The following is a 26,228-nucleotide window of genomic DNA, read 5'->3' on the forward strand; positions in this document are numbered from 1 at the left end:
TTGGCTGACATTGTCAATGTGAGAGGTGGTTATTAATTAACTTTTTTCCATCGATGCCTGTCAATGTTATATCGAGCGCTTTGAGAAGATCTGGTTTAAAGTGTATTTAGCGTGGAATGGGATGGGAAGAAGGACGAAAACCGATATTCTAGGCGCGAATTGGATACGAATATGCATAAGTGATGCTGTGAAGATTTAGAATTAAATAGAATTTGTATATAGTCGCTGGATACTAAGCAGGTAGAGAGAGAGCGACTGTCATACTGTCATCGCGAAAATCTTGCGTTGCGGTAAATTTCAGGCCGCAGTCTTTTAATAAACTCATTTTTATTTACAATGTTTATCTCACGAAAAATGAATGATATCTGTAAGATACACAAAATTATAACTTTTGTACAGGATAATAGCCTAAACTTGATTTAAAATCAAGCATAATTTTATAGTACTTATCAAAACCGTTTAATTTACCAACATTTACGTTATATTTTATAAACCTGCATCGGGTTTTATTAAACTACAAACTTCCGAAATCCCTATAGTTTGTAGTTCCAAACCGGAGGCAGCTATGACTTACAATTCCGTGGGCGCTGGGCGACACTACGGCCACCCACCGAATGCTTTCAATACACTGTTAGTGTAATCGTTAAAAAAGTTGCTTAATTAAGGGAAAAAAGGAAATTCCAACTATTTAGACAACATATTCAACATATTAACAGGCACATAATAACTTAGAGGTAATTAGAGGATAATGAGTTAGAGGTTGACAAATAAAATACGTAAATGTAGCATGGCAAGAGTTAAGACAGTATTATTAGATATTGACAATGATAGTGATTAATGATGACATGGAGGCTAAAAGAAAGACATGTTAGTGAAATTTTAAACCTATATAAACAAAGGACAGGTTTAGTAGGCATCAATAAATCTTCATTAGTATTGTACTTTTGATAGTGCAGAATATTATACTGTATAAATTACCGAAATATATAGAGCCATGTGAGTGTAATTTCTCATGTCAAAAATATAAATTAAGTAAAATCGTATAGTGCACTTTATGTAGTGTTAAAGTTAATAAATTATTTAAAAAATAGTTTGTCTTTACCTGGATTAAATTTCTATGGCTGTTTAGATGTATCAGAGGATAAGTTATGGTTTTCCTAATTATATTGTCATACATATGTAATAAAACAAAACAGCAAAATGCAAATTTATTTACTTATTTTACCATTACTTATGTATTGAATAGATACTCAGATCATTATGTACAAAACTTTCATTCACAATACAGTATAACAGTTTTAAACAGATCTGTATTTAAAACCTGGATTTTTTCACATCCCATCTGTAATTGCAAATTATCATCTTATTGAATTTTTTTATAAATCAAATACTGTATACTTTTTCTTTTTTTATACATGATACAAAATTTAAAAATATAATTATGAATAAGATTTTTTGACAGAACAGTAGAAATGCTTGAAAATGGTAAAACTACCTGGAAGAAGTTGTTTATCTATTTGATTAGTATCAAATAGATAAACCAACTTCTCGCCGTAGTGTGACTCTAACGCCAGCTATCGGCAACTTGACTGTGCTTTAGAGCAGGGATCGGCAAACTTTTTTAGGAAAGGGCCAGATCGTAAAAAAATCAGGTTCGGCGGATCAGGTTGAAAACTCGAATAGGTATATTTTTTTAATAGGTGCTTCTACTTATAAAGCAAAAACAAAACAAAAAAGCTTATTTTCTATTAAGAAGTGATAGCATCTATCGGCCATTGCGTTGCGGAGCGAAATGGGAATGCCGCCGCGCCAAACAGCTTCGACAGTGGCGCATTCTGTAATTAGTTTGCGAAAGGTTATAAACATTAGATAATCACTATTAGTTAATTACAAAAATGAATAAACAAAAGGAAAATACTAAAAAATACAAACAATTTAACAATATTTAATGAAATTAAACAATAAAAAGCAGAACGGCTATAAAAAAAAAACTTATGCAATTTGATAACACCGTAATCCTTAAGACAATGGTGCCATCTGAGATAAGACTGGCCGCGCCATTCCTATCTGATTTACGTGCAATTTTTCCATATAAATACAATACTAATTCGCGGGCAGTAGTTTGCTGACCCCTGCTTTAGAGCATAGCGCAAGGAGTTGCCGGATGGCCGAGAGGTCAAGGTGGCAGCCTACCGCTTTGGGGGACCCGGGTTCGAATCCGAACAGGTCGAAAAATCCTCAGGAATATTTCGGGGGTGGTCCGTTTGGATATGTCGGGCCCCGTCCCTCACCACACGGCAGCCCCATTGTGGGCCTGGCCGAACCCATAATGGGCTTGCAAAAAGAGACTCTCTTAGTGCCCACAGGGCGGAAAGAGTAAAAAAAAAAAATGCATAGCGCAAGGACCCTCCTTGGCAAGGACCAGTATATGTATCGATTCTGGTTATAACCACGAATCACAAAACATTAAAAATAGATTTTTTTACATTTAGAAAAAAAATTATTAGACATAATAATAATAATAATATATTAATAAAAATGCACTTTTATTATATAAAAGTGTATTTTTATAATAATAATTATTATTATTATAAAAATACATCAACCTGTCGAACATTAGGTGGCGTTAGAAACGTAATGGAAGATGATTTCTTATCTTTGCAGAAATATCTCTAAAAATCTTATTAAAAGTAACCTTAAATTACAAATTAGAAAAAGTCATGCGCAGTAAGTTGTCTTTTACCATTTTATGCAACTAATTAAATTGCAAAAATAAAATGGGAATCGAATGACATTGAATAATTTGAAGGGTAAACTAAGCATTTGTTAATTTCGTAGATGGACATATCGAGCTCCTCAACCTCCTCCTGAAAAGAAATTTGAGATTTTAGCAGAGGTTGTCGGAGGATTGGCTTGGTGGTGGATTCTCTGGCATTTATGGCACGATTGGGGTCATATTGTAGTAAGTGTGTTTAATTTATAGTTGCCTACAAACATTCTTGACGTATACAGTATTTGACATATATGATCGATACTAAGTGGTGCAACATGCTCTAATAAAACTGATATATAAGATTTTCCACAAAGTATCTATGTATGCTAATTAAAAGTTACCTTCTGCTCCCCTCAGTTTTCTGCATAAACTTTAATTTCTCTATCCACAAAAAACCTTTATATATCAGTGTTGTGTCCGTTACAATATCCACTAACATTTTCGACCTCTACCGAGGTCTTCTTGTTGATATTGTAACGGACACAGCACTGATATATAAAGGTTTTTTTGTGGATAGTTATTACTCAACACAATGTTACAGTTAGAAGTCGTATTGTGCTTTAATTTCTCCTTTTCCTTTGACATCATCTTTCCTTTAATAACTGTAAACCATTAAAACAACATCTAATAACTGTTTTTAGATGTTAGAACTTCAATAAGATAACGTTAAGAAATTTTCTTTTTGCAATGCCACAAAATAAATTATATATTGTTACATCTGGACTTTGAGGAGGCTGCACTGTATTGGATACTTGTTCAATTCAATGTCTGCAGAGTTTGTCATCCTAATAGTCATTAACTGGGAAACTAGATCACATTCTCTTGCCTGCATAAAAACTTTATGGCCACTGTATATGGATTAAAAGAATTTTTTCAGAGAATGACTAAATGGACTTGTAAAAACTTGATATTTCGTGGCTATGTTTGACCTAATTGGAAATGTTATAAGAAAATTATTTGAGCAAAATGTCTTACAAATGGTTAATCCTGAACCTGTCATAACTTTTGATTTTTTACTCCCATAATGATACACAATCTCTGTAGGTTATTGATGACCAAAATAACAAATAAAAATTTATCTATTGTAGCTTTGAATTAGTGTTTAAAAAATGAATGAATTTTATTTAATTAATAAGCAAATTTAGTCATAACTTTATTTGATTTTGAAATTTATAATAAACATTCAGATCCTGTAAATAGAACTTGTATTATTTAGATTATACACATGAATATTTATCTATTTGTTGTGAAATATACTGGAAATAAAGATATTTTCAGGCTTACCAATAAAAAATAAAACATATTGTTTAAGCGTTTAAGAAATTGAATATAAATTAATATGTCTTGTCTAAAAACACATTGATGAAAAGAAGTTTGTTGATAAATTAACCCAATAATAACCTATAAAATTTATTTATATATTTCATTTATTTCAGAAACCATTTTTCTAATACTTTTATTTCTTATAATCAGGACTGTGGAGTTGGTAGACCAAGCTCCCAACTTCAACTCATAGAATTTTAGGAAGTAATTTCAATTCCTCCTTCTAAATAATAATTTTAAAAATGCTTTGATTATATTAAACCAGAATTGTATTTCATCACCATCAAATGAATCATCAGGCTACTTTTTAAGCATTTTTTAGTGAATCATTAGGCATTCCTATCAAAATTGAAAAACACTTCTTTTTTCCACAGAGTTTTTGTTTAACACCAGTAATATCTTCATCTTCAAAATATTTTCCTCTATCTGTGTTATAAGTATTCAAAAACACTAGATTTAACCAAAGTCTTCTTAGCCATTTTATATGGATCTTTCGATAAAAATTTACAATTAGCTAATACAGAATGTATTTGAATATAAATTTCTATAAAGAAAATCGACAGTAATTTCAACAGTAGTGATATGCAAAGAAAGATCATGAAATAGGGGAATCATCATAAAATAAGATATTATATTACAGAAGGCTCTTATAAGGCAGGCTAGGTGGTTAACACTGCTGTTAGAAGGATAATAAAAAGTACAGTAGACCCAGTGGTGATATTCAGTGGGTTCGCACAGGTTCGGCTGAACCCGTTGTTAACATTTTCAATGTTTTCTGAACCTTGTTAAACACACGAAACATTTCTCAGTGGTTTTGTTTCTTTTAAAAAATATATTAAAATATACATATTATACTCTGTAACACTACTAAACTAGAGCCTTATACCCCGTTCGCCTTGGTGCGACCTCCCTTGACCATTTCAATCTCGACTGAAGTGAGGGTCAATCACGATCGACTCAAGAGAGTCCTTGAAACTAGAACCAGTCATAAGAGAGATCCCACAATCCCACGTGTGCGAGAAAGTACGAGATGGCTGAGTAACATGTGTCGGGCTATTGACAGCAAAATAAAAAAGATATTGTATTTCGAGAGACGATGACATCTGTCTATTATTAGATATATCGCAAAAAAAGTATTGTATTTATTTCTAAGCAAAACTTCTATTTTGTTTGTCTGTGTTCGTGACTTATTGCGTAGTTATGTCAGTTTTACGTCGCAAGTAATATCCGGGTTCTTCTCAAGTTGACTGTGCACAGGCAGTCAGTCAACTCGAGAAAAAAATTGTTAAGGAAAAATTTTCTGTTAAAGAACCCTTTGTTAAATATTTTGAATATCACCACTGAGTAGACCCCCTATAAAATGGGTTCATATAATATGGATTCATATATAATGGCGAAAAAATTGCGATCCTATTCATATAAACACGCTAAAAGAGACTTATGATACGGTAAAAGTCATTGCCGACTCGTGTCGCAACAGGATTGGTTGAATCTAGACCAATAGCGGATATTGCACAAACTGTTGAGTTTAAATGAGCAGCGGACCTATGAAAACCCATTTATTATTTAACGTCCATAAAAATTATATTTATATTAATGATGTCTCCAAAGTTCAGCAAATTTTTCACAGAAAAATAATTTATCAGGAAACACGCAACGAAAACAAGCTTAAGCAATGGTGTCATCGAACGGTGCACACTCAGTAAGTAATCCTACAATTTTTTGTTTATAGCATAGTTTATATGGATTATTCCCAAAAAATTATACATGTTTTGGAAATGTTGAGTGAAATTAGTCTAGAATCGATTAATTTTATGGAAGAAAACCTTTCAAACAGCTGTTGTCCATAAACTGCAAATTATACGTGCCGGGCTGTGATTGGCTCATGTGTTTAAGGACTTGTACAACGTGAATTTCAACTCGTACAACATGAATTTCATAAAACACAGAACATATCTACCGTGTTATAGGGGGTCTACTGTACTTTATGAAAAATTCAGCAACAAATTGCTTAATTTTCCCAGCAACATTTGGTGGCACTATCTGTTATCATAGTTTATTTCAAATCCTTTTTATATTTCTAACTGTTATAAGATGGCAAAAAGCTTAATTTTCAGTGTAGAGATGGGTTTCATAAAAAATTGTGAATGCTAATAATGAGTAAAATTGTCATTAAGTCTGATCCTACTGGAGATATTCATGACCACCTTTTATCACCTCACCCTCTCGATCTTTAATCACCAAAATTTAATAGCATTAGTGTCCATAATAAACAAACCTACCTGCAAAATTTCAGAAATTTTTGACAAAAAGCGCAGGAGTTATTAAGCTTCAAACAGAGTGAACAAAATGCCCCACACATGCACAAACATCCATATATACAGAAAAACCCCCCCAAATTTTTTTTGCATTTCTTGACAGTTCAAGGTGTCCTGAGTTCAAAAATTAAAAATCTTGGGAGAGGTTATTTTTTTGACCAGTTGCCATACTTTCCCTCTTTTATATACAAGTAAAAAAGCCAGGAAAGTAAAAATGGGCATTGGACTTTGTCTATTTTTACTGACTTTACTTCCTACACTAATGAATTTGCTTCCAACTCCAACTTCACAGTCATGCTTAGAAGTTCTAAAATTTTATATCAGTTTAGTAGGAGTATCATGCAAATTGTAATGGCTTTCTATCTAATAATAAAGTTAAAATAGTAAAAATTTAAAAAAAAAAAAATGTATTAAGATTTTACAGATATTACAGTTAAAACATTTAACTAATGTGCAAAATTACATGTTCAAATCTCACTCTAAATACGGATTGGATTTAAATGATGCGGGAATGAATTATAATTCATTTTATTTAAATAATCTTATAATTAATACAATTTATGAATGATTGTTATAAAAAAATTTATTAGGAAATTTCTGATACCTAGAATAAAAAAACAACAAAATTGCAGACTTTAATTGGAAATAATGCCAATCAGTTAGTTAATCATTAGTTAATCATTTGGCTTTGAGATGTTTATATATATATAAACATTATATAGGGAAATAACTTAAGCTATAAAGAATGAAGCAGCAGTTTACATATTTTTCTTTTATAGTAAGACCTATAAAAACTGGAATTGCAAGGAACTGAATATTTTTCTCTTTATGAACAGATTTTTTTTAAAAACATGAAAAGTCACTCCATTCTTAAAGAATTTTTCCATTTAGGCAAGTTTCTGTTTTCAGATTCTGTTTTGGACAGACTTTACTGTATTTTATAGGAAATATTTACATCGGTATTAGATATTACTACTATTTTCTTCAAATACTTTGGTGTTTCTTGTACATAATACTTTTTGAATGTGTAGAAGATAATGTCAAAATGATTGATTTGGATTGCTGATTATAGAAAGCTACTGCAGACCAGTGGCATAGCATAGTGGGGCGGCAGGGGATACCCACCCCGGTCAGCACTTTTAGGGGGCGGCAAAATTTCATAATAAATAATAATAATATCTTGTAAAAATTTGAACCATTTCATTTCATATTTTTGTTGCACCTATGATTCGGACCAATTGAAATGAGAACAGAATTTTTCATTACTTATTCTGTGACGAAACTGAATTTTACTCTTTTAAATTCTTCTTCTTCTTCTTGGTGCCATATCAGATTCCTGACGTCGGCGACACCTGGTGTAGGTTAGTAACCCGCCAAGGTGTATACTAGGGAAGGTTGCTACCCAGAGTGGTTTCCCGTTGCCTTCTCTGGGGCGTGCGGTNTCTTTAATCTTCTAATTTGAAAAATTAGTTGCTAAGCTTGTCCCAGAAAACTTGATTAAATGTGAATGATATTCATTTTAAAAACATTATTTAGTCTTTACTTCCATATGAATACAATACTTCTTGTTATTGAAATGCATTTTATAATCTTGTATATTTAACTTATTGCATTATTCTTTGTGTTAAAAGTTGGCCAAGTGATTGTAAAGTAAGGTAGTTAGCCTACCATTATGATAGATCTGGATTTAAATTTGATCCAGAAGTCCATAATTTATCATGGATAGTAAAGGTTGAGGTTTTAATGTAATGCATTAAAAGCAGTACATGGTCCTGCTTTTAATGCATAAAATTGTGACTAGTTATATAAGTTTAATGTGCTGCTATCTTGTTTTGATTAATCAGTTGTGTAAAAATAAATTTCATAAAATGAATATTTTATGCAATTTTGTATGTTATATATAGTAGATGTGTTTTAACATGCTTTCTTACATAAATTTTTTTCTTTTTAACAGGGTGAATTTCCTTATCCAGATCCCAGTAAGTGGACTGATGAAGAATTAGGAATACTACCTGAGGACGAAAATTAAAATACTTAAATGTAGGAACATTGTGTAGATATTTCTTTTAGGAAAAAGAAATGTATAGAAATTAACATAATTAAAATTTCTAGATTAAATATTTAAGTTTTTAGCATTAATTTTTCTTAAAATAAATTTATCTCAAAACAGAACAAATATGAATTTTAATTATAAATTCTTCAAATTGTAATTTAAGACATATATTTTTTTTTCTGCTGATAAAATATATTCTATTGTACAGCAGTGGCGTGCTGTCATTGGAAGCGGTGGATGCGCCGCTTCCCTTGTATTTGCTAAAAAATAAATACATATTAATTTTAATTATATGAAAATAATCGCGCAATATTTTATTACAGCCGCATTATGTATATTATTACAAATTTCTATACTACACGTGAAAAAAAAGATAAGATTGCTATTGTATATTCGAATATTAGTGGCGGAGTGGAAGCGCTGTATTGTCACCATCCAAAAAGCCAGATTCGCGCACGCGCTTTACAGAGCACCAACCTCACCCGGTTTAGCCGGTGGAAGCCTCGGACCTCGGGTGGATGCTACACGTATACCGCATCCAATTCTATCCGGGACCGGTTCTGGGCTGTTAGCCGCCCGCCCGCTAGATATTTGGCCATCCTCGCCCGATTACGCGAATCACGAGTAGATTTATAACTTAACCCAACCGATAAGAATTTACTGGTATGTTTTTACGATAGTTCTGTATAGTTGACAGGAGCTTTAAAAATCCATTAAAATATTTGATATTTTTATTCTGCTCTCCAATCTTATATTACTCACAAATTTCAATGTTAAACCAGTGATATTACGATTTCGTATGTCCCATCTTTAAGGGGATGTAGAAAAAAACGTGTACAATTCTTGTATAATGTTAAAAAATTAACTGTTACTTTGGTAGCATAATTTACAACTAAATTTAATGAATGAGAGAGATGCACGAGGTACGGAAATAGCTCTAGAATTTATTTTCCTTACATTTACGATTTATGTATCTGTTCGTCATAAAAAATTTGTCTTTCCACTTTTTTCTCGAGACTACAAATATTCGAGTACAAAGTAACCGGTTTCGACTTATTTCTACTTAAGAAGTAGTTAAATAATTAAGCAATTAGGGAATTGGGGGGACACATTAAACCCTGACAAAAGAGCCGAAATTTTACTTAAACAAAAGCTTAACCGAACCCATACAGTGCCGAAGCGAGCCGAGTACTGATTTCTTCGAAATATTAAATGTAATAAATACAGACATTTTTCCAGTTCGACGAGAGTGACCGAAAAGTTGTAAATTTTGGAAATTTCCGTGGACCCTGGTCCTAAAACGAATTAGTTAGGAAACAAACGACGGACAATCTATTAGGTTTAACATATTTAGATTTTTACAGCTATGGTGAGAAACGTTTAAAATCTATAACAGCCCTGTCGCGTCCTTTGAGACATACTAGTGATGCGACAAAAGAGGCATTTAACATTGACCGGTATTGGCACCCTGGGGATTTGGCAGTTCGCGTGTATTCACACTTTGCAACCGTCTTCGATTCCGTCCATTAGCCACTCGTAGGGAGCTATTTGACTAAGTGCATTGTTAAGATTTAAAAAGTAAACAATATATTTTATATTTTTATGTACGTTTCTTTACAAAGCTTTATTTAATTATAATTTTCTTTAAAACTATATTCATACAATTGAAGAATATTTTGTACCAGGTATGTACCGGTACATCCACCACACATTTTATTTCACCAAGTTTTTATTATTTTATTTTTAATTGTGGTTCTTAGCTCTATATCGTGGTTAGCAATTTGGAATGTAATTGTGATATTAAAAATGCATTTAGAGAAGTCTACGGTTTTTACTAGCTTATCGAATAAATGATACGAATGGACCCTAGACCATCACTGACGCGCAATTGACTGATTGTTCCTGGATGTCGGCTTCTTACACAAACACAGCTTCCCTATCATCAAATGTCACGGCACACCACTGAAATGCATAAAATTTCGGACCTTAGTTACAAAAATCCAAGATAGCATAAATGAAGTCCTCTATTAAATAGGACGTTAGTACATTCGATATATCCTGAAGTAGTGATCCTGTAGAGTGCATTTAGCTAAAAATTAGTCAATTGCTCCAGAGCTGGATACAGCCATTTTATTCCAGAAGAGCAATTTAGTTTTTTTTCCACTGACCTTCCAAATGTATTATCACGGCCATATAAAAAACATTCCGTTCATCTTGCAACAATTCTGTAAGACAGGGCTTGGGTTCCACATGGCAAGATAGTTCTCATTTCTGTCTTTAGCGTTTTTACGATGAAAACCCTGAATTTTTATCCTGCTTGTTTGTAAGCATTTTATAATTTAAAAAAAAATACAAATACAAGTTTGCCTTCATTGCTATTTTGGATAATGGTGTCATGTCCGATTATAAGAATGAAATTGATGTTTATTACCGTTTAGAATAACTAGAATTGCCAAAAGTTTATTTTAATGAGAATTAAGATGGCGACATGATTGACAGCATTCGTATTTTCCTGCATATAAAATGATACTTTGAATGTATGAGTGAAAAATTTCAATGGCATAATTTCACATGAAAACTCAAACGTTTTTGTTTTTATATTATTATTAGAATGCATTTTTTAAAACCAAATTAATTATTAATTAACGAGTGCATCTTTCATAATAAATCAATAATTTAACGATGTTTAGTCGTAGAGTACGTATTTAGTCGGCTTTATGTATGCCATCTATCGAGTAAATTATTAATTATTCCTACAGCTTTTGTCAATATTTTATTATTAATTCTTTTTAAATTTTGCAATTATAAAATGAATTAATAATAATGATTATTACTTTTTTTAAACTTTAAATGTGGTAAAAGTAAATGGAAAATACGTATTTTGAATAAATGATGACGTCTTTGATAAATCAGAAAATTGATAAGAAATAGATTAATTTTTTAAAATAGAAGCACGTGACTGAATTTTGAATAGGAATTTATTTAATTAAAAAAACATATGTAAATATATATTAATTTTATTTTATTTGATTATTATTTAAATTTAATAATATATTTTGTGTTTTTATTGAGAAAGATTACATTTTTTTCTCGCATTTTATTATGCATTATATAAAACTTGGAATATTACATAGATTATAACCATCCATGTAAATGTTTTCAGTAGAAGTTAGCTTTAGATCATTTTTCTATATTAGAATAATACACAAATTATCTAAAAGTAACTTCTACTAAACTCAGTTTTTGATAGTGACAAAAAGTTTCTATGAGATTGTCTTGGATTTCTCAATTAGAGAATGTGATTTAATCAAGGGAGATTTATGGGGACTGCATAGAGCACAGCTGCATTCTACCACTCCCTCCCTAATTCCATCCTCAAATATGTCCCCTATACACTACACATCCTGTAAATTTGCTCTTCTGGGGGGGTTTTTTCAAGTAAAGCTGGGTAATTTGGGTAGTAAAAATTTTATAAGGTATATTTTTTCTTTCTTGCACCAATCTCTAAATATTTCTGGATCCACTATTGAACATACTCGATGAACAATTCCTCTCAAAGTCTAGAATCAACATGTAATAGTTATCTTTGGACAAAAATTATGTTCTTATAATAGTCAAAGACCTAAAAACAGCTTTTGGGACTACTTTAATGATGGCTAACTATTAACATGGAAGATGATGATCAGAAGAACATGGAAAAATTAAAATTTATGTCAAGAATGAAAGGGAGCAAACACACTGATAACTTCTAACAGGTGTTGCTGTTTTGACCCCACCCACAATCTGGTGACTCAGTTAAGTCCCAAGTCTGGATTAAAAGAGGGAGAGTTGGTAACAGGAAGAACTTCTAGCTGTAAAATGAAGCCAAATTAAAAAAAAAAACTGACCCCAGGGATAGTGGGACTAAGAGTGCTGAAAAGGAGGGAGGAGGAGTTTGCTTCTTTAGTTATACTATACAGAATCATTATTAAAAAAAAAGCTATTATCTATAAATTATATATAAGTTTAATATTATATTTAATAAAAATACTATAATGTATTTATTTTTAAACTTCAGATAATATATTTTGAATACAGACATGGGAGGAAAAAATACTGGAATTGAATTTGGTAAGAGAACTGTAAATAATTTTAATAGAAAGTAATAAATTTATTAATGGGTATTGAATTATATAAGTAATTAAGTATTTACATAATAAATTCTTTTTCTTAATTGCTTAATTAATTATTAACTGAGAAAAAGAAATTTTTAAAGAATTATGTACTATCAATTTGTGATATAATAGACCAAAAGGGAAGAAATGATAGTCTGATAATTTTGATTGTCAGCTATAAAACAAAGATTATATGAGGACTGATGAGAGACCCAAACAACCTATATATTTAGAGAGACAAATCTCTGTGCTGTTCAGAAACAATAGCAATAGATTCTACTCTTTGTTGCAACAATTTTCTTAATTATAATTAAAATTACACTCTCAATTATATTTGAGTTTATTTATAAAATTCTGTCAATGATGCAGGAATCTTCTATTTAAAAACAAACAAGTTTTCCTAGTTAAAATTATCCATGTAGTCCATGTTAAAACAATCCAGTTAAAGAAAAATGCATTTCTAATGTTCGAATGTATTAAAAAATATCCTGGAGAAACTGAAGAGGAATATTCTAAAAACTTTGGAGGAACATTCCAAATGCATTTTCTTTTAAACAGATTGTTTTAATATGGATTGCACAGATAATTTTAACTAAAAAAACTTGTTTGTTTTTAAAATAGTAGATTCCCACTTCATTGAAATATTATTTTTAATAAATAAACTCAAGTATAATTGAGAGTGTAATTTTAATAGCAATAGATTTCAATACACAAACAGAATTTCATTACGTTCAATGTTGACTCAGGACATTCTTCAATATTTTAATTCTTGAAGTTAGACTATTTACAAAAATATATTAACATTTTCGAGTCTATCATTAAATCCTTTTACACAAACCACAGAAGACACAGTTACATTGGTTAGAAGATAAAACTTCTTTAAAAGACAAATAATAAAAGATAAAAAAAATGTTTTGAACATTGTGAACTTATGCAAATGAAAATGATAGACTCGTAACTACCACTAGAGGGATGAACCAGTTATAAAATTTGGAAAAGGACTTGATAGTTGGTGAGAAGATTCTTATGTTTTTAATGTTAAAAATGTCAGATCCTACAATAAAAGGCTGGCGTTTGATCATTTTTAATTGTGAATTTTTACCTTTTATTATTTGTCTTTTAAAGAAGTTTTATCTTCTAACCAATGTAACTGTGTCTTCTGTGGTTTGTGTAAAAGGATTTAATGATAGACTCGAAAATGTTAATATATTTTTGTAAATACTCTTAACTTCAAGAACAGAATTTCATTATTTTAAATGAAAATTTTTCAAATTAAAGAATTGAATGTGTATTGAATTGGATAGATTAGCAGTTCATCTGTATTTAAACAACTGAGATTGTTTAATTATAGAAAAACTGCCTTGTTTTATGTAATGTTGTGTGCTGACTCTCTTTTTTGTTCTTTTAAATAAACACTTAAAATTACATTTATAAATTTCTTCAGTAATCAGAACTAACAGTAATATTTTATTAAATTCAGTTACTTATAATTAGTCATTCTGAATGGAATTTTTCTTTAAATATTACTGTAATAATAATCACCATAACAAATTCTGAAAATGTAATTTAAAATATTTTAATAATAGTTTGGTGATGAATAATATGTATCAAGACTTTGGCTAATTTAAAATCTTTTTAATATTATCATTCTATTTCATAAAAATATTAAAGTTAAAAATGTCAAAATATAATGTTATGTTTATTTAAAATTGAAAAAGTCTAATATAATTTTTTTATAAAAAATATTGTAGATATCGGTTTAGCTACTAAACCTATTAATCATTTGGCAATAAAGCAACAAGCGCATGCACTTTCTACAAGAAGAACTGTTAAAAAGAATTATGAAGTAAGTGGTGTTTGATTTGTTTGCTTTGTTATAAATTTTTGTATAAATAAAATAATGAAAATGTGTATAATGGAAACAAATTTTATTATTATGATTTAATTGAAATTTTAAATAATTATTTATTATCTAATGTTATTTTGTATAACTTCAGTCTAGGTCCATTGCTACTCTGTAGTGAGTTTTTAGAAAAATCTTTCATATAAGATGAGCATGTGTGGGCTATATTCATTTCTCAGGATTCTTTACTTCATTATGATGCTCCTATCAGCTTTTCTATTCACAAATCTTTTTTTTCATACTGTATTATTGTTTCATTTATTTAAGCTATGCACTATAAAAATAGATATTATGGCACCAATTACTTGTGTATTGAAAAAAACTGCTGATGGATCAGATAATTTAAGAAACAGTAATATAACATCTTATAAAATTGAAAATATAAAATAATTTAGTTTTGCAATAATTATTTTGAATTAATTAACCATGTGTTTGCTGAATTGGATAGATTAGCTGTTCATCTGTATTTAAACAACTGAGATTGTTTAATTATAGAAAAACTGCCTTGTTTTATGGTAATGTTGTGTGCTGACTCTCTTTTTTGTTCTTTTAAATAAACACCTAAAGCTTTTAACTGAGATGTATTATTTAAACTTTTCTGTATTTTGTGATGCTTGATGAAATATACTTATGATTTGATTACATTGTATTAATATTGCTTCATTATCTCATAAATGTAAATTTTTAAACATTTTATTTTACATTAGCAAAGAGCTTTAAATTAAAAATAATGGTTAAAAACATTTAATAAAATGTATATGAATGCTATACAATATGACATCATACAGTTGTGAGGAATCTATGTTCCAGTTATTTACAGTTTATCTTAAGGAAATTAATACCTGACCCAAATTATTATTTTTCACTTATGTTGATCAACATGGGCATTGATCCATACAGGACAGAGGGGACATATCCCCCTAATATTTTTATACCAGCCAGTTTTCCCCAATGTATTTTTATTTTATATAGATAGATACTAGATAGCATACTGCAAAAATTAAAAGTAGAAACAAGTACTGTACACAACAAATACATCTTATTTTGTAATTCTATTCAAAACCCAACAATGAGAAATTTTTCTTACCCATTGTTATTGGCCCATTCCCTCAATATTTACACAGATTGACCCCAATGCTGATCAATCTCATTTATTAAACCTGTCTAGCTTGTGATGAATGTTATTTATCAAAAAATGCAAAGACAAAAATTATATAATTAGTGTTTAAATTATCCTGACCAAATGGAAATTAAAACAGTTTTATGTCTCAGTAAATACTAGATTTCACTGAAATCTAGTATTTACTGATATCCGTATTTATCTGATATCCGTATTTATGTATGATGCATATTATCAAAGTAATTTCAACTTCCACAATAAATTTTATAACTGTAAAATTACGCATTATATAATTACTAAATTGTATGATTACTAAAATTGCTTTATACTGTAGAATTAATATGCAATGTTAAAAATTAATTCAATTATTAAAGTAGGTAATTTTGAAGTAAAGTTAATATTCTATTATAATTTTTTACTTTTTTGATCCTTAAAAGGATGATTTTTATCATATTAATAATAAGCTATAGAGACAAAAAAAGGAGAAATCTGGGTAATGAGGGAATTAGTCCAAAACATTCAAATAAAACTTTCCATGAAAAGTTTTGAAGACTATAGTTTTGATCCAGATTTGAACCAGATTCCTAAAAATAACAGTGTGATACATTTATTGCTTCAGCCATATGGTCATTCTTTTTTCATAAATTAAAAGTATTTATATTTAAACAATACACATATTTTATTGCAATATTATTGTATTCTTAAAAGTTATTGTTTTACTTTATAAAATAGATTGCGTGGCTACTAAAAGCAGTCACATGTATTGATTTGACAACGTTAAATAGTGATGATACTTTTTCCAATGTTCAACGACTCTGTCATAAGGCTGTAAATCCTATTTGTCACAATGTGCTGAAAAAAATTAATATGGATAACAGAAGTAAGTTTTTATAAATACACTGTAATGTATATATGGTATATTTATTTCTGGCCAGAATACATGTAACTATAAAATATTCTATAATTTCATAGAATAAACTTTGTAATTCTAGAACACTCTTTATCAATAACTGCAATGCAAAACAATTCTCATATAAATTGAAGAGCCAAATTTTTCCCCCTGTTTAAATTCTGTTTGAAAACTTTTCATTCTCAATTTGAACTCTAGTGATGCAATGCTGGTGATATTGGGCACTACATACACTTTAATAAATTTATAAAATTATGAGAATTATTTAATTTTAAATTTTTATTTCTAGATTTATACTTTTCACCAAACTTTTAGACACTGTGATCTATTCCAGATACAGAAAACTTTTTTACAATCTAACATCTATATCATACATAATGCAATAAGTTCTAGAAAATTGAAATTTCTTTATTTATTAAGAATTAATTTTTTTCAATGATGATGTGTTATATTATTGCTGTTATGAATTATTTAGTTAGCTCTATGATAGGTGTGTCTATACAAATTATACAAATAATTTTTTTTCTATAACTGTTTATTGTATGTTTGATGCATGATACACTATATCTTGCAATAACATACCTAAAAAAGTTTCATAGTTAGTGAGGCAAAAGTGCAGGTGTTATTTCAAATATTCATTGGATACAAACATTTAAAACTTTGCTTGCATTTGTACCTCACTTATATACAGTACTTTTGTACTTAAATTTATAGTCTAAAATTATTGAATAATTTTTTTATACCATTAGCCCTCTGTATCCAGACTGAAAATATTTTGGAAAAATCCAGAATATTCCAAAAAGCAAAACTTGAATTTGCTTGTATTTTAATTCTATGTTTTATGGTATGTATTCCTCTTTCAGGTCATTAAGCAAAAGGAATCTAAATATTGAAAATGTTACATTGTTGCTGTCATGCACTATACAGTTAGGTCTATGATTGGTGCATTTGTACTAAAGATCATGGATGCATGGTGACACTGGTTAAGGAAGTAGAGGGAATTGATTTGTACAAAATTCACTAGATGGTAATTTTTATATTAGTCAAAATTGAAGACAGTCTGTCAAAATATAACAGTAAAAATAAAAAGGTATTGATAGAGTTTGTCTTTAATTTTTAAATTCTTAAAAATTGGTAATATATTTATATTAATTAATCACCAATTTTTAATTTTCCATCTCTGATAATTTGTTAACCTTTTTGATTTCTCTGTCTGGTTTGTTTTGTTCTTGCTTTTCTTGAATTTTCTTCATTGTTTTGTCCAAATTTGGGAGGGCAATTGCTTCCTTGCTCTCCGATTCATATGCCCATCCTAACAAGTATAGACTTTTTCTTGACAATCTTTCCTAAACAATACAATATAATAACTATTTACATAGTATTTGCATTGTATGCAGTATTATTAATCTGGAGATCAAGAGATCTAATCTTGTTAATTTAGAAATGATTTAAAGTATATAGGAGAATGCAATAGTTTATATGCAAATACTATGCCATTTTATATAAGAGACTTGTGCATACACAGATATTAGTATCCATAAGGGGTCTTGGAATTACTTCCTCATAGATACCACGGTAAGCATGTTATGGGAATAAGATATCTCATTCACATAGCATGCTTACATAAACATACTTCCTATTTTGAATGATATTAACAATTAACCATTATTAAGGTGATTGGCAAAGTAACTGACCAAAATCAATCAATAGATTGTGATAGCTTGTTTGACCATTGCTATGCACAATACCCAATACTATACATATTGAGTATTGTGTGATATAGATTTACATTATATGAACTTATATAAAATGGACCTTGTGTGGGCTTGTCAAGGTTCTTGCACACATACCACTGAAGACTAATAGTTTGAATAAATAGAGTAAATCATTTCATTCTTATTCATGGAAAGGAATGAATTCAAAACTGTGATTTATTCATAAACAGTATTACTAAGTAAATAATACTTAAATTAAAAATTTTATTTTCCTTCTCATTTTAGAAGTATTGAGATTTAAATAGAAAATTGTATGTAATAAATGAAATGAAATTGCTTCAATTTTATTAAAGTATTCAATCTTAAATAAAAATTGTATTCATGTGAATATAATACAATGAAATATAAAATATTCTCTAATTCTCTTTTACCTATTGTAAAATTATTTAATAATTGATCTTATAAAACTTTCTTTATAGATATATCAGTTGCTGCTGTCTGTGTTTATCCTGCAAGAGTACATGATGCTTATGAAACATTTAAATCATTAGGGATAGAAATTCCAATTGCATCAGTTGCAACAGGATTTCCAAGTGGACAATATTTATTAAATACAAGACTAGAAGAAATAAAATCAGCCATAGATAATGGTGCATCAGAAATAGATGTAGTTATTAATCGTTCATATGCACTTACTGGGAATTGGAAAGGTATGTTTGTATTTATAGTCTTTATAAGTGGAATACATACTTTATTTCACATTCTGTCTATTCTTTTTCACCATTTATGCTAAAAGAACACATTATGATACACTAAAACTATCAAAATCTATGGAAATTCCCATTGTAATGACACTGTAATAATATTACATTATACCTAAATAAATTATTAAATTATTGCCTTATGGTTATGACTATATGAATCACTAATAAATAAAAACAATACAATTGCTTTTTTTTTTCTTTAAGTTTTTCATTTATTGAGGATTATTCCTTTTATGTAAAATGAATAGATTATTTCTTAATTATTCTGTTTCCATGATAATTACATACTGCTTTCTTTTTATTTGTATTCATTCTGGAAGATAAATTGTAATTTGCAAATATTCAAACCATATTCGTTTATGACCATATTTGTTAATTGTTTACTCTAAGTAAGGCAAAATTTGATGTATTTTCAGTTAATTCAACATTTCAACTCTTTCAATAATACTTTGGAATAAGAAGTAAAAAAAGTCATGCACACATTTGACATCAAAAATGTTTAAATCCAACGTTAAATGTGTGTTTGGTTTGTATTTAATGGTCTTTGAAGGCTGTTGGATCATCTCATATAATGGTCCAAATTAAATTCCTTCAGTTTAACCAGTCTTTGCATCTTTGAATCAGTTGTAAAAAATGATTATCTACTCGACTGTTTCATTTTATCATGTCATTCTATAACTGTCTTATAACTCTGCAAAATTTTCAAGATTAGTTAAACTATATTCATAAAATTTACTTTTAAGAGTAGTAAAAGTATATTCATAAAATTTTAATCTGAAAATAATTTTATTTATTNTTCATAAAAGAATTCAATGAATTTGATTTTATTAGATTCTTCCATCATATTTTCATTCAATTTTCAATATTTAGAATTGTTTATATGTCAATTATTTTATTTAACAGTTTAATTTTTCAATTTTTGAATATTAAGAATAGAACAAAGTGGAATTATAATAGGAACAACTAATAGTAGAACAAAGTAATAAGAACAACTGATAATAGCTTTCCAAAAAAAAGAATACCTGACATAAATCACTATTGAATTTGGTAAAAGACTAAATAAAAGTTTAAGTTTGATACTGGGTTTGGTTGATTTTCTGGAAAAACATTATCAGAAAAATATTCATAGTTAGAAGACATGCACAATTAAGTAAATTGAAGTCTTTACAATTTGTCCAATTTTAATACCTTAAGAACACAAAAATACATATCAGAACCAATATCTTTTAAGGTTTTTTCCTATCTACACGTGTGAATTTGGTAAAAAAAATCTTTCTGGCATTGCATAAAATGTAAAAAGTTAAACTTTTTTGTAACTTCCATCTGGTTTACTATCAAACAACTATTGTAAATTATTATTGTTTACTAGGATGGATATTAATAGGACTTATTATACTGGTATAATTGAGAAGATACAAAGATAATTTGTATTGCAAATAATTTACAATAGTATTAAGGACATAGAAGCATAATTAATTACAAAAAACTATTTTTATTAGCAGACATACACAAATTATTTGCCCTTTTAAAAAATGCTATTAGCAGTTGTTCCTTTTATATTACTAATATAATTTATTAGTTTCTGAGTCAAGTCAAAAAGTTTGAATTTATTTTATTTATTCATTTTTTAGATTGTTTGAGTCTTCTGAAAATGCAATGACTTATTTTAAGATGTATTTTATTATATGAGCAAATATTTTAGGCAATTTCAATTACTTTGTTCACATTCTATCGTTCTAATTGAATTGCTGTAGTATAAGAATAAGTTCAAAAAAGTTTTAAACTTTTTTTATATTGAAACAATAGAATTTGAAGATGATTGAAATTGCTTAAAATATTAATTTTTATAATAAATGCATTTTATAAGAAAAATCTGAATTTATTTTTACATTGACTGACTCTTAAGAAAAAATATAAAAGATTTTTTTTTTTATAAATTATTTTAGGAATTTATAATGAGATTAAACTAATGAAAAATGCTTGTGGAGATGCTCATTTAAAGACAATTCTTGCTACAGGAGAACTGGGAACTTTTTCAAATATATATATTGCAAGTATGACTTGTATGATGGCTGGTAAGTTTTTAATAGATTTAAAATAAATTTTGTACTTGTTAGAATTTTTATAATTACAGAAGTATAATTTTTCAAATTAATTCCTACAATCATCTTATTGTGAGAGAGTTTATTTTTTTATAATGATTTTAGTCTCATCAAATAATGTGTATTATTGATATTGTACTATTATATAGTGATTTTTCACAAAATTTCATATTGAGTTTCAAATATTTAGGTAGACAATCTTGCAAATTTGTATTTTGTAAACATTATTCTCTATCTAATATTAGGTATTTTTCACTTTATCTGAACTAATTTCAGAGATAAAATATTTTTAAATTAAAGAATAATTTTTGACGAAATGAGAATGAAATGCAAAAAGTCTTTAAATGTTTTTGGTCTGTTACAATGTACAGCTATAAATGTTGATATGCTATAATAGTTGATAACATAAATGTATGAAGATTAAAAAATAAACTTTGTATATATTTATATAGTTGACTTGTCCAAGGTTACTCTCTGTAAAGTCATGCTTTGTCTTAAACTGGCTAGTCCCATTTTTTTATTAATCAATTTTACTAAAATCACACCTCTGAAAAGTATAAAGTTGCATTTACTTGCTATTCCAGTGTATAATATACAATGCTATATAGTCACACTTGATGACACCACCAGTCATCATGAAATGGATTAGCTTTAGTTTTATTTTGAAGAACATAAGGATTGTCTTAGTATGACTATAAATATATTTTTAGCATTTTATTTATAAAACATCTTTGTAACTAATGTTATTAGCCTACTACACTTTAGATATAGGAAAGAAAGATTTAATGCTCAAAAGCAAAAGGCTCTATCTCCATTCTACAATATTCTGCACGAAAAACGTTTTTCATGCAACCATATAGAACATTTTTCGTACAATATTGGACGGTATTGATAAAGGATACAAAATTAGGCTTCATGCTTAGTGTTCTTTAATAGATATATACTTGCACTTGCATGCACTTTCCAAATTGCACATTTATCTTTTAATCTATAAATGTGCAACTTGATTTTCAGTTGTTTTGAAGATAGAGCTTTTTGCTTTTGGGTAGCACAGATGAAAAACATATTGCGTACATATGAAATTCAGCAATGAGTTTCCTAACTTTCTCAGCAACAACAATTAAAACATTATGTAGTGCCATCTGTTATACAGTAGAGCGTCGTTTATCCGAATCAGTTGGGGACTGGGTTGTTCGGATAACTTATTTTTCGGATAACCGATTATGTACGAAAAAATACATTAACCTATCCCATCCTGAAATTTTTCTCCGTTGCGTGAATTTTCGTCAATGTTAAGCCTAACGTAAACTTTTTAAAATAATAATCGTGGCTATTGTATCGTTAAAAATTATTTCTTTATTTTGTACAAACAAAATAAATATATTGAAAAATATAAAAACAATAAAAAATAATACTTCAGAAGTTAATTTAGTATCAAAAACGTAAAATATTTGAGTAGCCCAAGACATTGCCAAAGATTGCAGCACCAAATTTAAATGTGCCAACTGGAATTCTTTCAGATAAACGATGCTCTACTGTATTTTATTTTAAACACTTTTTATATAGTTAATTATTATAAAATGACAAAAGGATGAATTTTGAGATAGGGATGAGTTTTATAAAAAATTGTAAATGCTAAATAATAAATAAATGAAGATTTATTTATTATTTATTTAAGTCCAACCCTACTTGAGATATGATATATGACTCCCCTCTATCTCCCATTGACATTTCTCTATATCCCTTGACATTTAACCACCAAAATTTAATAGCATCAATTCCCCTAATGTACAAACCTCCCTACAAAAGATACAGGAATTATTAAGCTTCAAAGTAGGTGAACAAAATCATGCCCCCCTCCAGACACACACACAAAGAAAAAACTTCCAAATTTTTTGCACTTCTTGATCTTTCAAAGTCCTCCAAATCCAAAAATGTTAAAATCTTGGGATCATTGATCAATTGCTATACTTTTTCTCTGTTATATAATACAATAACAAAAGTAATATTGTTATCTTAGGATCAAAAAAGATTACTTTAGCAGAAGCATAGGTCTGAATTGCATCTCAATCACAAAGAACTTGCAGTTTGAACAGTCAAAGAATTTAAATTCTCAGCTTTTTTCTATCTTTCTATATGAAGTTTGAAACAATTTATTGATGATTTAAAAATAAGCAGCTTGCATCTCAGGATAGTTTTAGAAAGATGAAAGTTTAACAATTACTTGTAACTATTACATTTTCATTTTTCTAAAACAATTAATTAGTTTATAATTAAATTAATTAACTAGTAAGTCACTAATTAATTAATTTAACAATTAATTAGTGACTTAATGATCACTGAAAAGAGGGAAAACTTATCAAGTAAACTGAACATCAAAGCATAACGTTTTCTCATGATGGCTTCATAGTTTTAAGCAACATCATCACTTAAACAATTAAACTGCATCTGCATCTAATTCTAATATTGATAATTATAAGGAAGGATAAATTATGAGAAGTAACATAAATAGATCTTAAGCTATAAATCAGAAGTTGTTTATAATTTTGAATTGATGAAAGCACAAAAAATATTAATTTCCAGCAGCAATCAAAAGATTAGAGGATTATGGTAAAAATGTTTTATCTTTAAGTATAATTAAAAATAATCGCACTTCATAAATTAAAGAAAACATATATATTAATTTTTTTTAAATAAACAGATTTTCTTTTATTTGTTATTTAACTAAATTTAATTTTACATAATTTAATGCTTTTTAAATTTCATTAAATATTTGAAATTTTTAAAAATATCAATTTTTTTCTACAAAATTTTTTTATACCTCAAAAGTTTCAGTTCAAAAGTTTTGAGTTTTGACTTGAGACAGGTCTGACTATATATTAGTTGAAAATTCTTTTGGATTGAAAAATAAAATAATTAACATTTAGTATGACAGAAGAAAATTATAAATAAGTATTTTACAATTAAAGTTCTCATTTAGTGTCTTTTCAAAAATTTAAATAATGTTTGAATATTTAAAGACAAATAGAGGAACAATTTATATTTTTAAACCTATTCAGAATAAACAATAATTACTGAATAAATGTTCCCAAAGCTCATATATATTTAGTCATAAACTTTTTACTGTATTGTTTGCATAGTTAAATGTGCTACAAAAGTTTTTAAAATTTTTGTTCTTCATCCTAAAGATGTTAGAAGTGAAACTTAATGAAAGCATTTGGTCAATAGTATGTTATATTATAAAACCTCATCAATGCCTGAAGGCAGTTTTTTTATTTGCATGAAATTTTGGTTATTTGCATGAAATTTATTTTATATAAACTTTTATTGTTTGACTTATATTTTTAGCTTGAGAGATTTTTATCTGCTTGAATTTTTACACAGGAACACATATATTTACATCTTTTGTACTCTTGGGTAAATTTCAATTTTAATCTATATCTTTCATACAAGTTTTTTCTTAAATATCATAATTTTTTAGTTACATAGCATAAATGAAAGATATTTTTTATACATTATATAACTGTTATTAAATCTGTTTATTATTAAATTATATATGCACGGATAAACCTATTCAGTTTTTATTTATTTAGTCATTGTTTATTTAAGTTTGTATGAGAGAATGAGTAAAAATTACCTAGACTATGATTATTCCATATGCATTTATTCATAAGTATACAAAGTATTTTTCTACACATACCAGAACAAATCTTATGTACTGTACATGGCAAGGAGAGGAAGGAAAAACTGGGTAGCCACAGAATTCCTATCTGTACAAAAGCTCAAGCCAGAATGTATATAATAAAAATTTTAATTATAAGGACTAGAAAATAAATTTGTATAATTGCAAGTGTATAGTGGAATAAAAAATAAATAAATAAACTGAGAATGCAATGTCAGAAACTAGAGTAATCTGGAAGACCATAGTGCAGGGTTTGTGATTGTATATAGATAGGGCAAGGACAGCAAACAGTCAAATCTTGTTAAAGCTCTCTGCATAATATCATTATTATAAAGTGCTAATGAATACTCATAAATGGATCTTCTTAAATATTATGTATATATGCACATTGCATGGATATATTGCTTATAGAAAAAAATCAATGAAATATTAGGAAGAATATTACTGTTTTGTTTGTCAGTGTAATGATTGCATTTGATAAAAATTAACAAATAAATAAAATACCTCAACATGCTAAAAGTATTTGTATATAGTTGTTTTGTTGTAGATATTCAGATTGTATACTGCAATTAAAACATAATCTAATAAAATGTCAATCAATTTTATCATAAGACTAGCAGATCCCGCCACTAGCAGACTAGCAGATCCCGCCTTGTTGTGGCTCAAAATGTATCTATTATAAATGTATAACACTTCCCCAGTGGGGGAAAATTTTTCGAAAAAGTTTTTCTTAGTGTACATTCTGTTGACGTACCCTATTAAAACGCAATCAAAAACTCAAAAACCCACATCTAAAATAGTATAATAGAAGCCAAGTTTTTCAGAGTAAGCCTTAATCCTGTCTCTCTCCCTCGCGGGGAGAATATCAAAAAATCCCTTCTTAGTGTACATTCTGTTGATGTATCCTATTAAAATGCAATCAAAAACGCAAAAACCCGCATCTAAAATAGTATAATAGAAGCCAAGTTTTTCAGAGTAAGCCTTAATCCTGTCTCTCTCCCCCGCAAGGGGAATATCGAAAAATCCCTTCTTAGTGTATATTCTGTTGACGTACTCTATTAAAACGCAATCAAAAATGGAAAAAACTGCATCTAAAATGGTATAAATAGAAGCAGAGTTCTTTACGGTAACCTTTTCCGTAAGGCTTACNTAAATAATTTTTAATGCTAAAATATTTATTTTTATCTAAAAAAATGACACAATTTCTGACACATTTTTATTAAAAAACAAAGCAAAATTGTGTCTGTAAGTTATGACATTTCGTTGATTATTCTCATAAACATGACGATATATTTTTTACAGGCACTTTTGCCCTCTTAGAATCCAAAAAATTTAGATAAAAATGTTTACGACAACTCATGAACTTTAAAAAAAAACAATATATTTATAGTAAACAATATTTTTTGCAGTG

General features: G+C 28.4%; 2 protein-coding genes across 2 annotated transcripts; both read left to right on the forward strand.

Moving 5' to 3' along the window:
- The first annotated feature begins 2,610 nt into the window (after window positions 1–2,610).
- On the forward strand, window positions 2,611–8,532 carry LOC111630492 (NADH dehydrogenase [ubiquinone] 1 beta subcomplex subunit 2, mitochondrial-like). Its single transcript, XM_023374601.1, has 3 exons — window positions 2,611–2,727; window positions 2,839–2,962; window positions 8,369–8,532. The coding sequence occupies exons 1-3, from the start codon at window positions 2,645–2,647 to the stop codon at window positions 8,441–8,443; spliced, it is 282 nt and encodes a 93-aa protein (XP_023230369.1). The 5' UTR covers window positions 2,611–2,644; the 3' UTR covers window positions 8,444–8,532.
- Window positions 8,533–11,234: 2,702 nt separating this feature from the next.
- Window positions 11,235–21,149, forward strand: LOC111630493 (deoxyribose-phosphate aldolase-like). Its single transcript, XM_023374602.1, has 6 exons — window positions 11,235–11,467; window positions 12,525–12,577; window positions 14,373–14,467; window positions 16,377–16,524; window positions 18,749–18,979; window positions 20,980–21,149. Exons 2-6 carry the CDS (start codon window positions 12,547–12,549, stop codon window positions 21,132–21,134), a joined length of 660 nt encoding a protein of 219 aa, XP_023230370.1. The 5' UTR covers window positions 11,235–11,467; window positions 12,525–12,546; the 3' UTR covers window positions 21,135–21,149.
- Window positions 21,150–26,228: the final 5,079 nt, after the last annotated feature.

Source organism: Centruroides sculpturatus, unplaced genomic scaffold (assembly GCF_000671375.1).
Source record: "Centruroides sculpturatus isolate CEXI.00-Female unplaced genomic scaffold, Cexi_2.0 scaffold554, whole genome shotgun sequence".
NCBI lineage: Eukaryota > Metazoa > Arthropoda > Arachnida > Scorpiones > Buthidae > Centruroides > Centruroides sculpturatus.

Coding starts and splice junctions, on each gene's coding strand:
- LOC111630492 (XM_023374601.1), top strand. CDS start 2,645: ATGATTTCTTATCTTTGCAGAAATATCTCTAAAAATCTTATTAAAAGT. Junction 2,728..2,838: donor ATTAGAAAAAGTCATGCGCA/GTAAGTTGTCTT, acceptor TTAATTTCGTAG/ATGGACATATCGAGCTCCTC. Junction 2,963..8,368: donor ACGATTGGGGTCATATTGTA/GTAAGTGTGTTT, acceptor TCTTTTTAACAG/GGTGAATTTCCTTATCCAGA.
- LOC111630493 (XM_023374602.1), top strand. CDS start 12,547: ATGGGAGGAAAAAATACTGGAATTGAATTTG. Junction 12,578..14,372: donor AAATACTGGAATTGAATTTG/GTAAGAGAACTG, acceptor AAAATATTGTAG/ATATCGGTTTAGCTACTAAA. Junction 18,980..20,979: donor ACTTACTGGGAATTGGAAAG/GTATGTTTGTAT, acceptor AAATTATTTTAG/GAATTTATAATGAGATTAAA.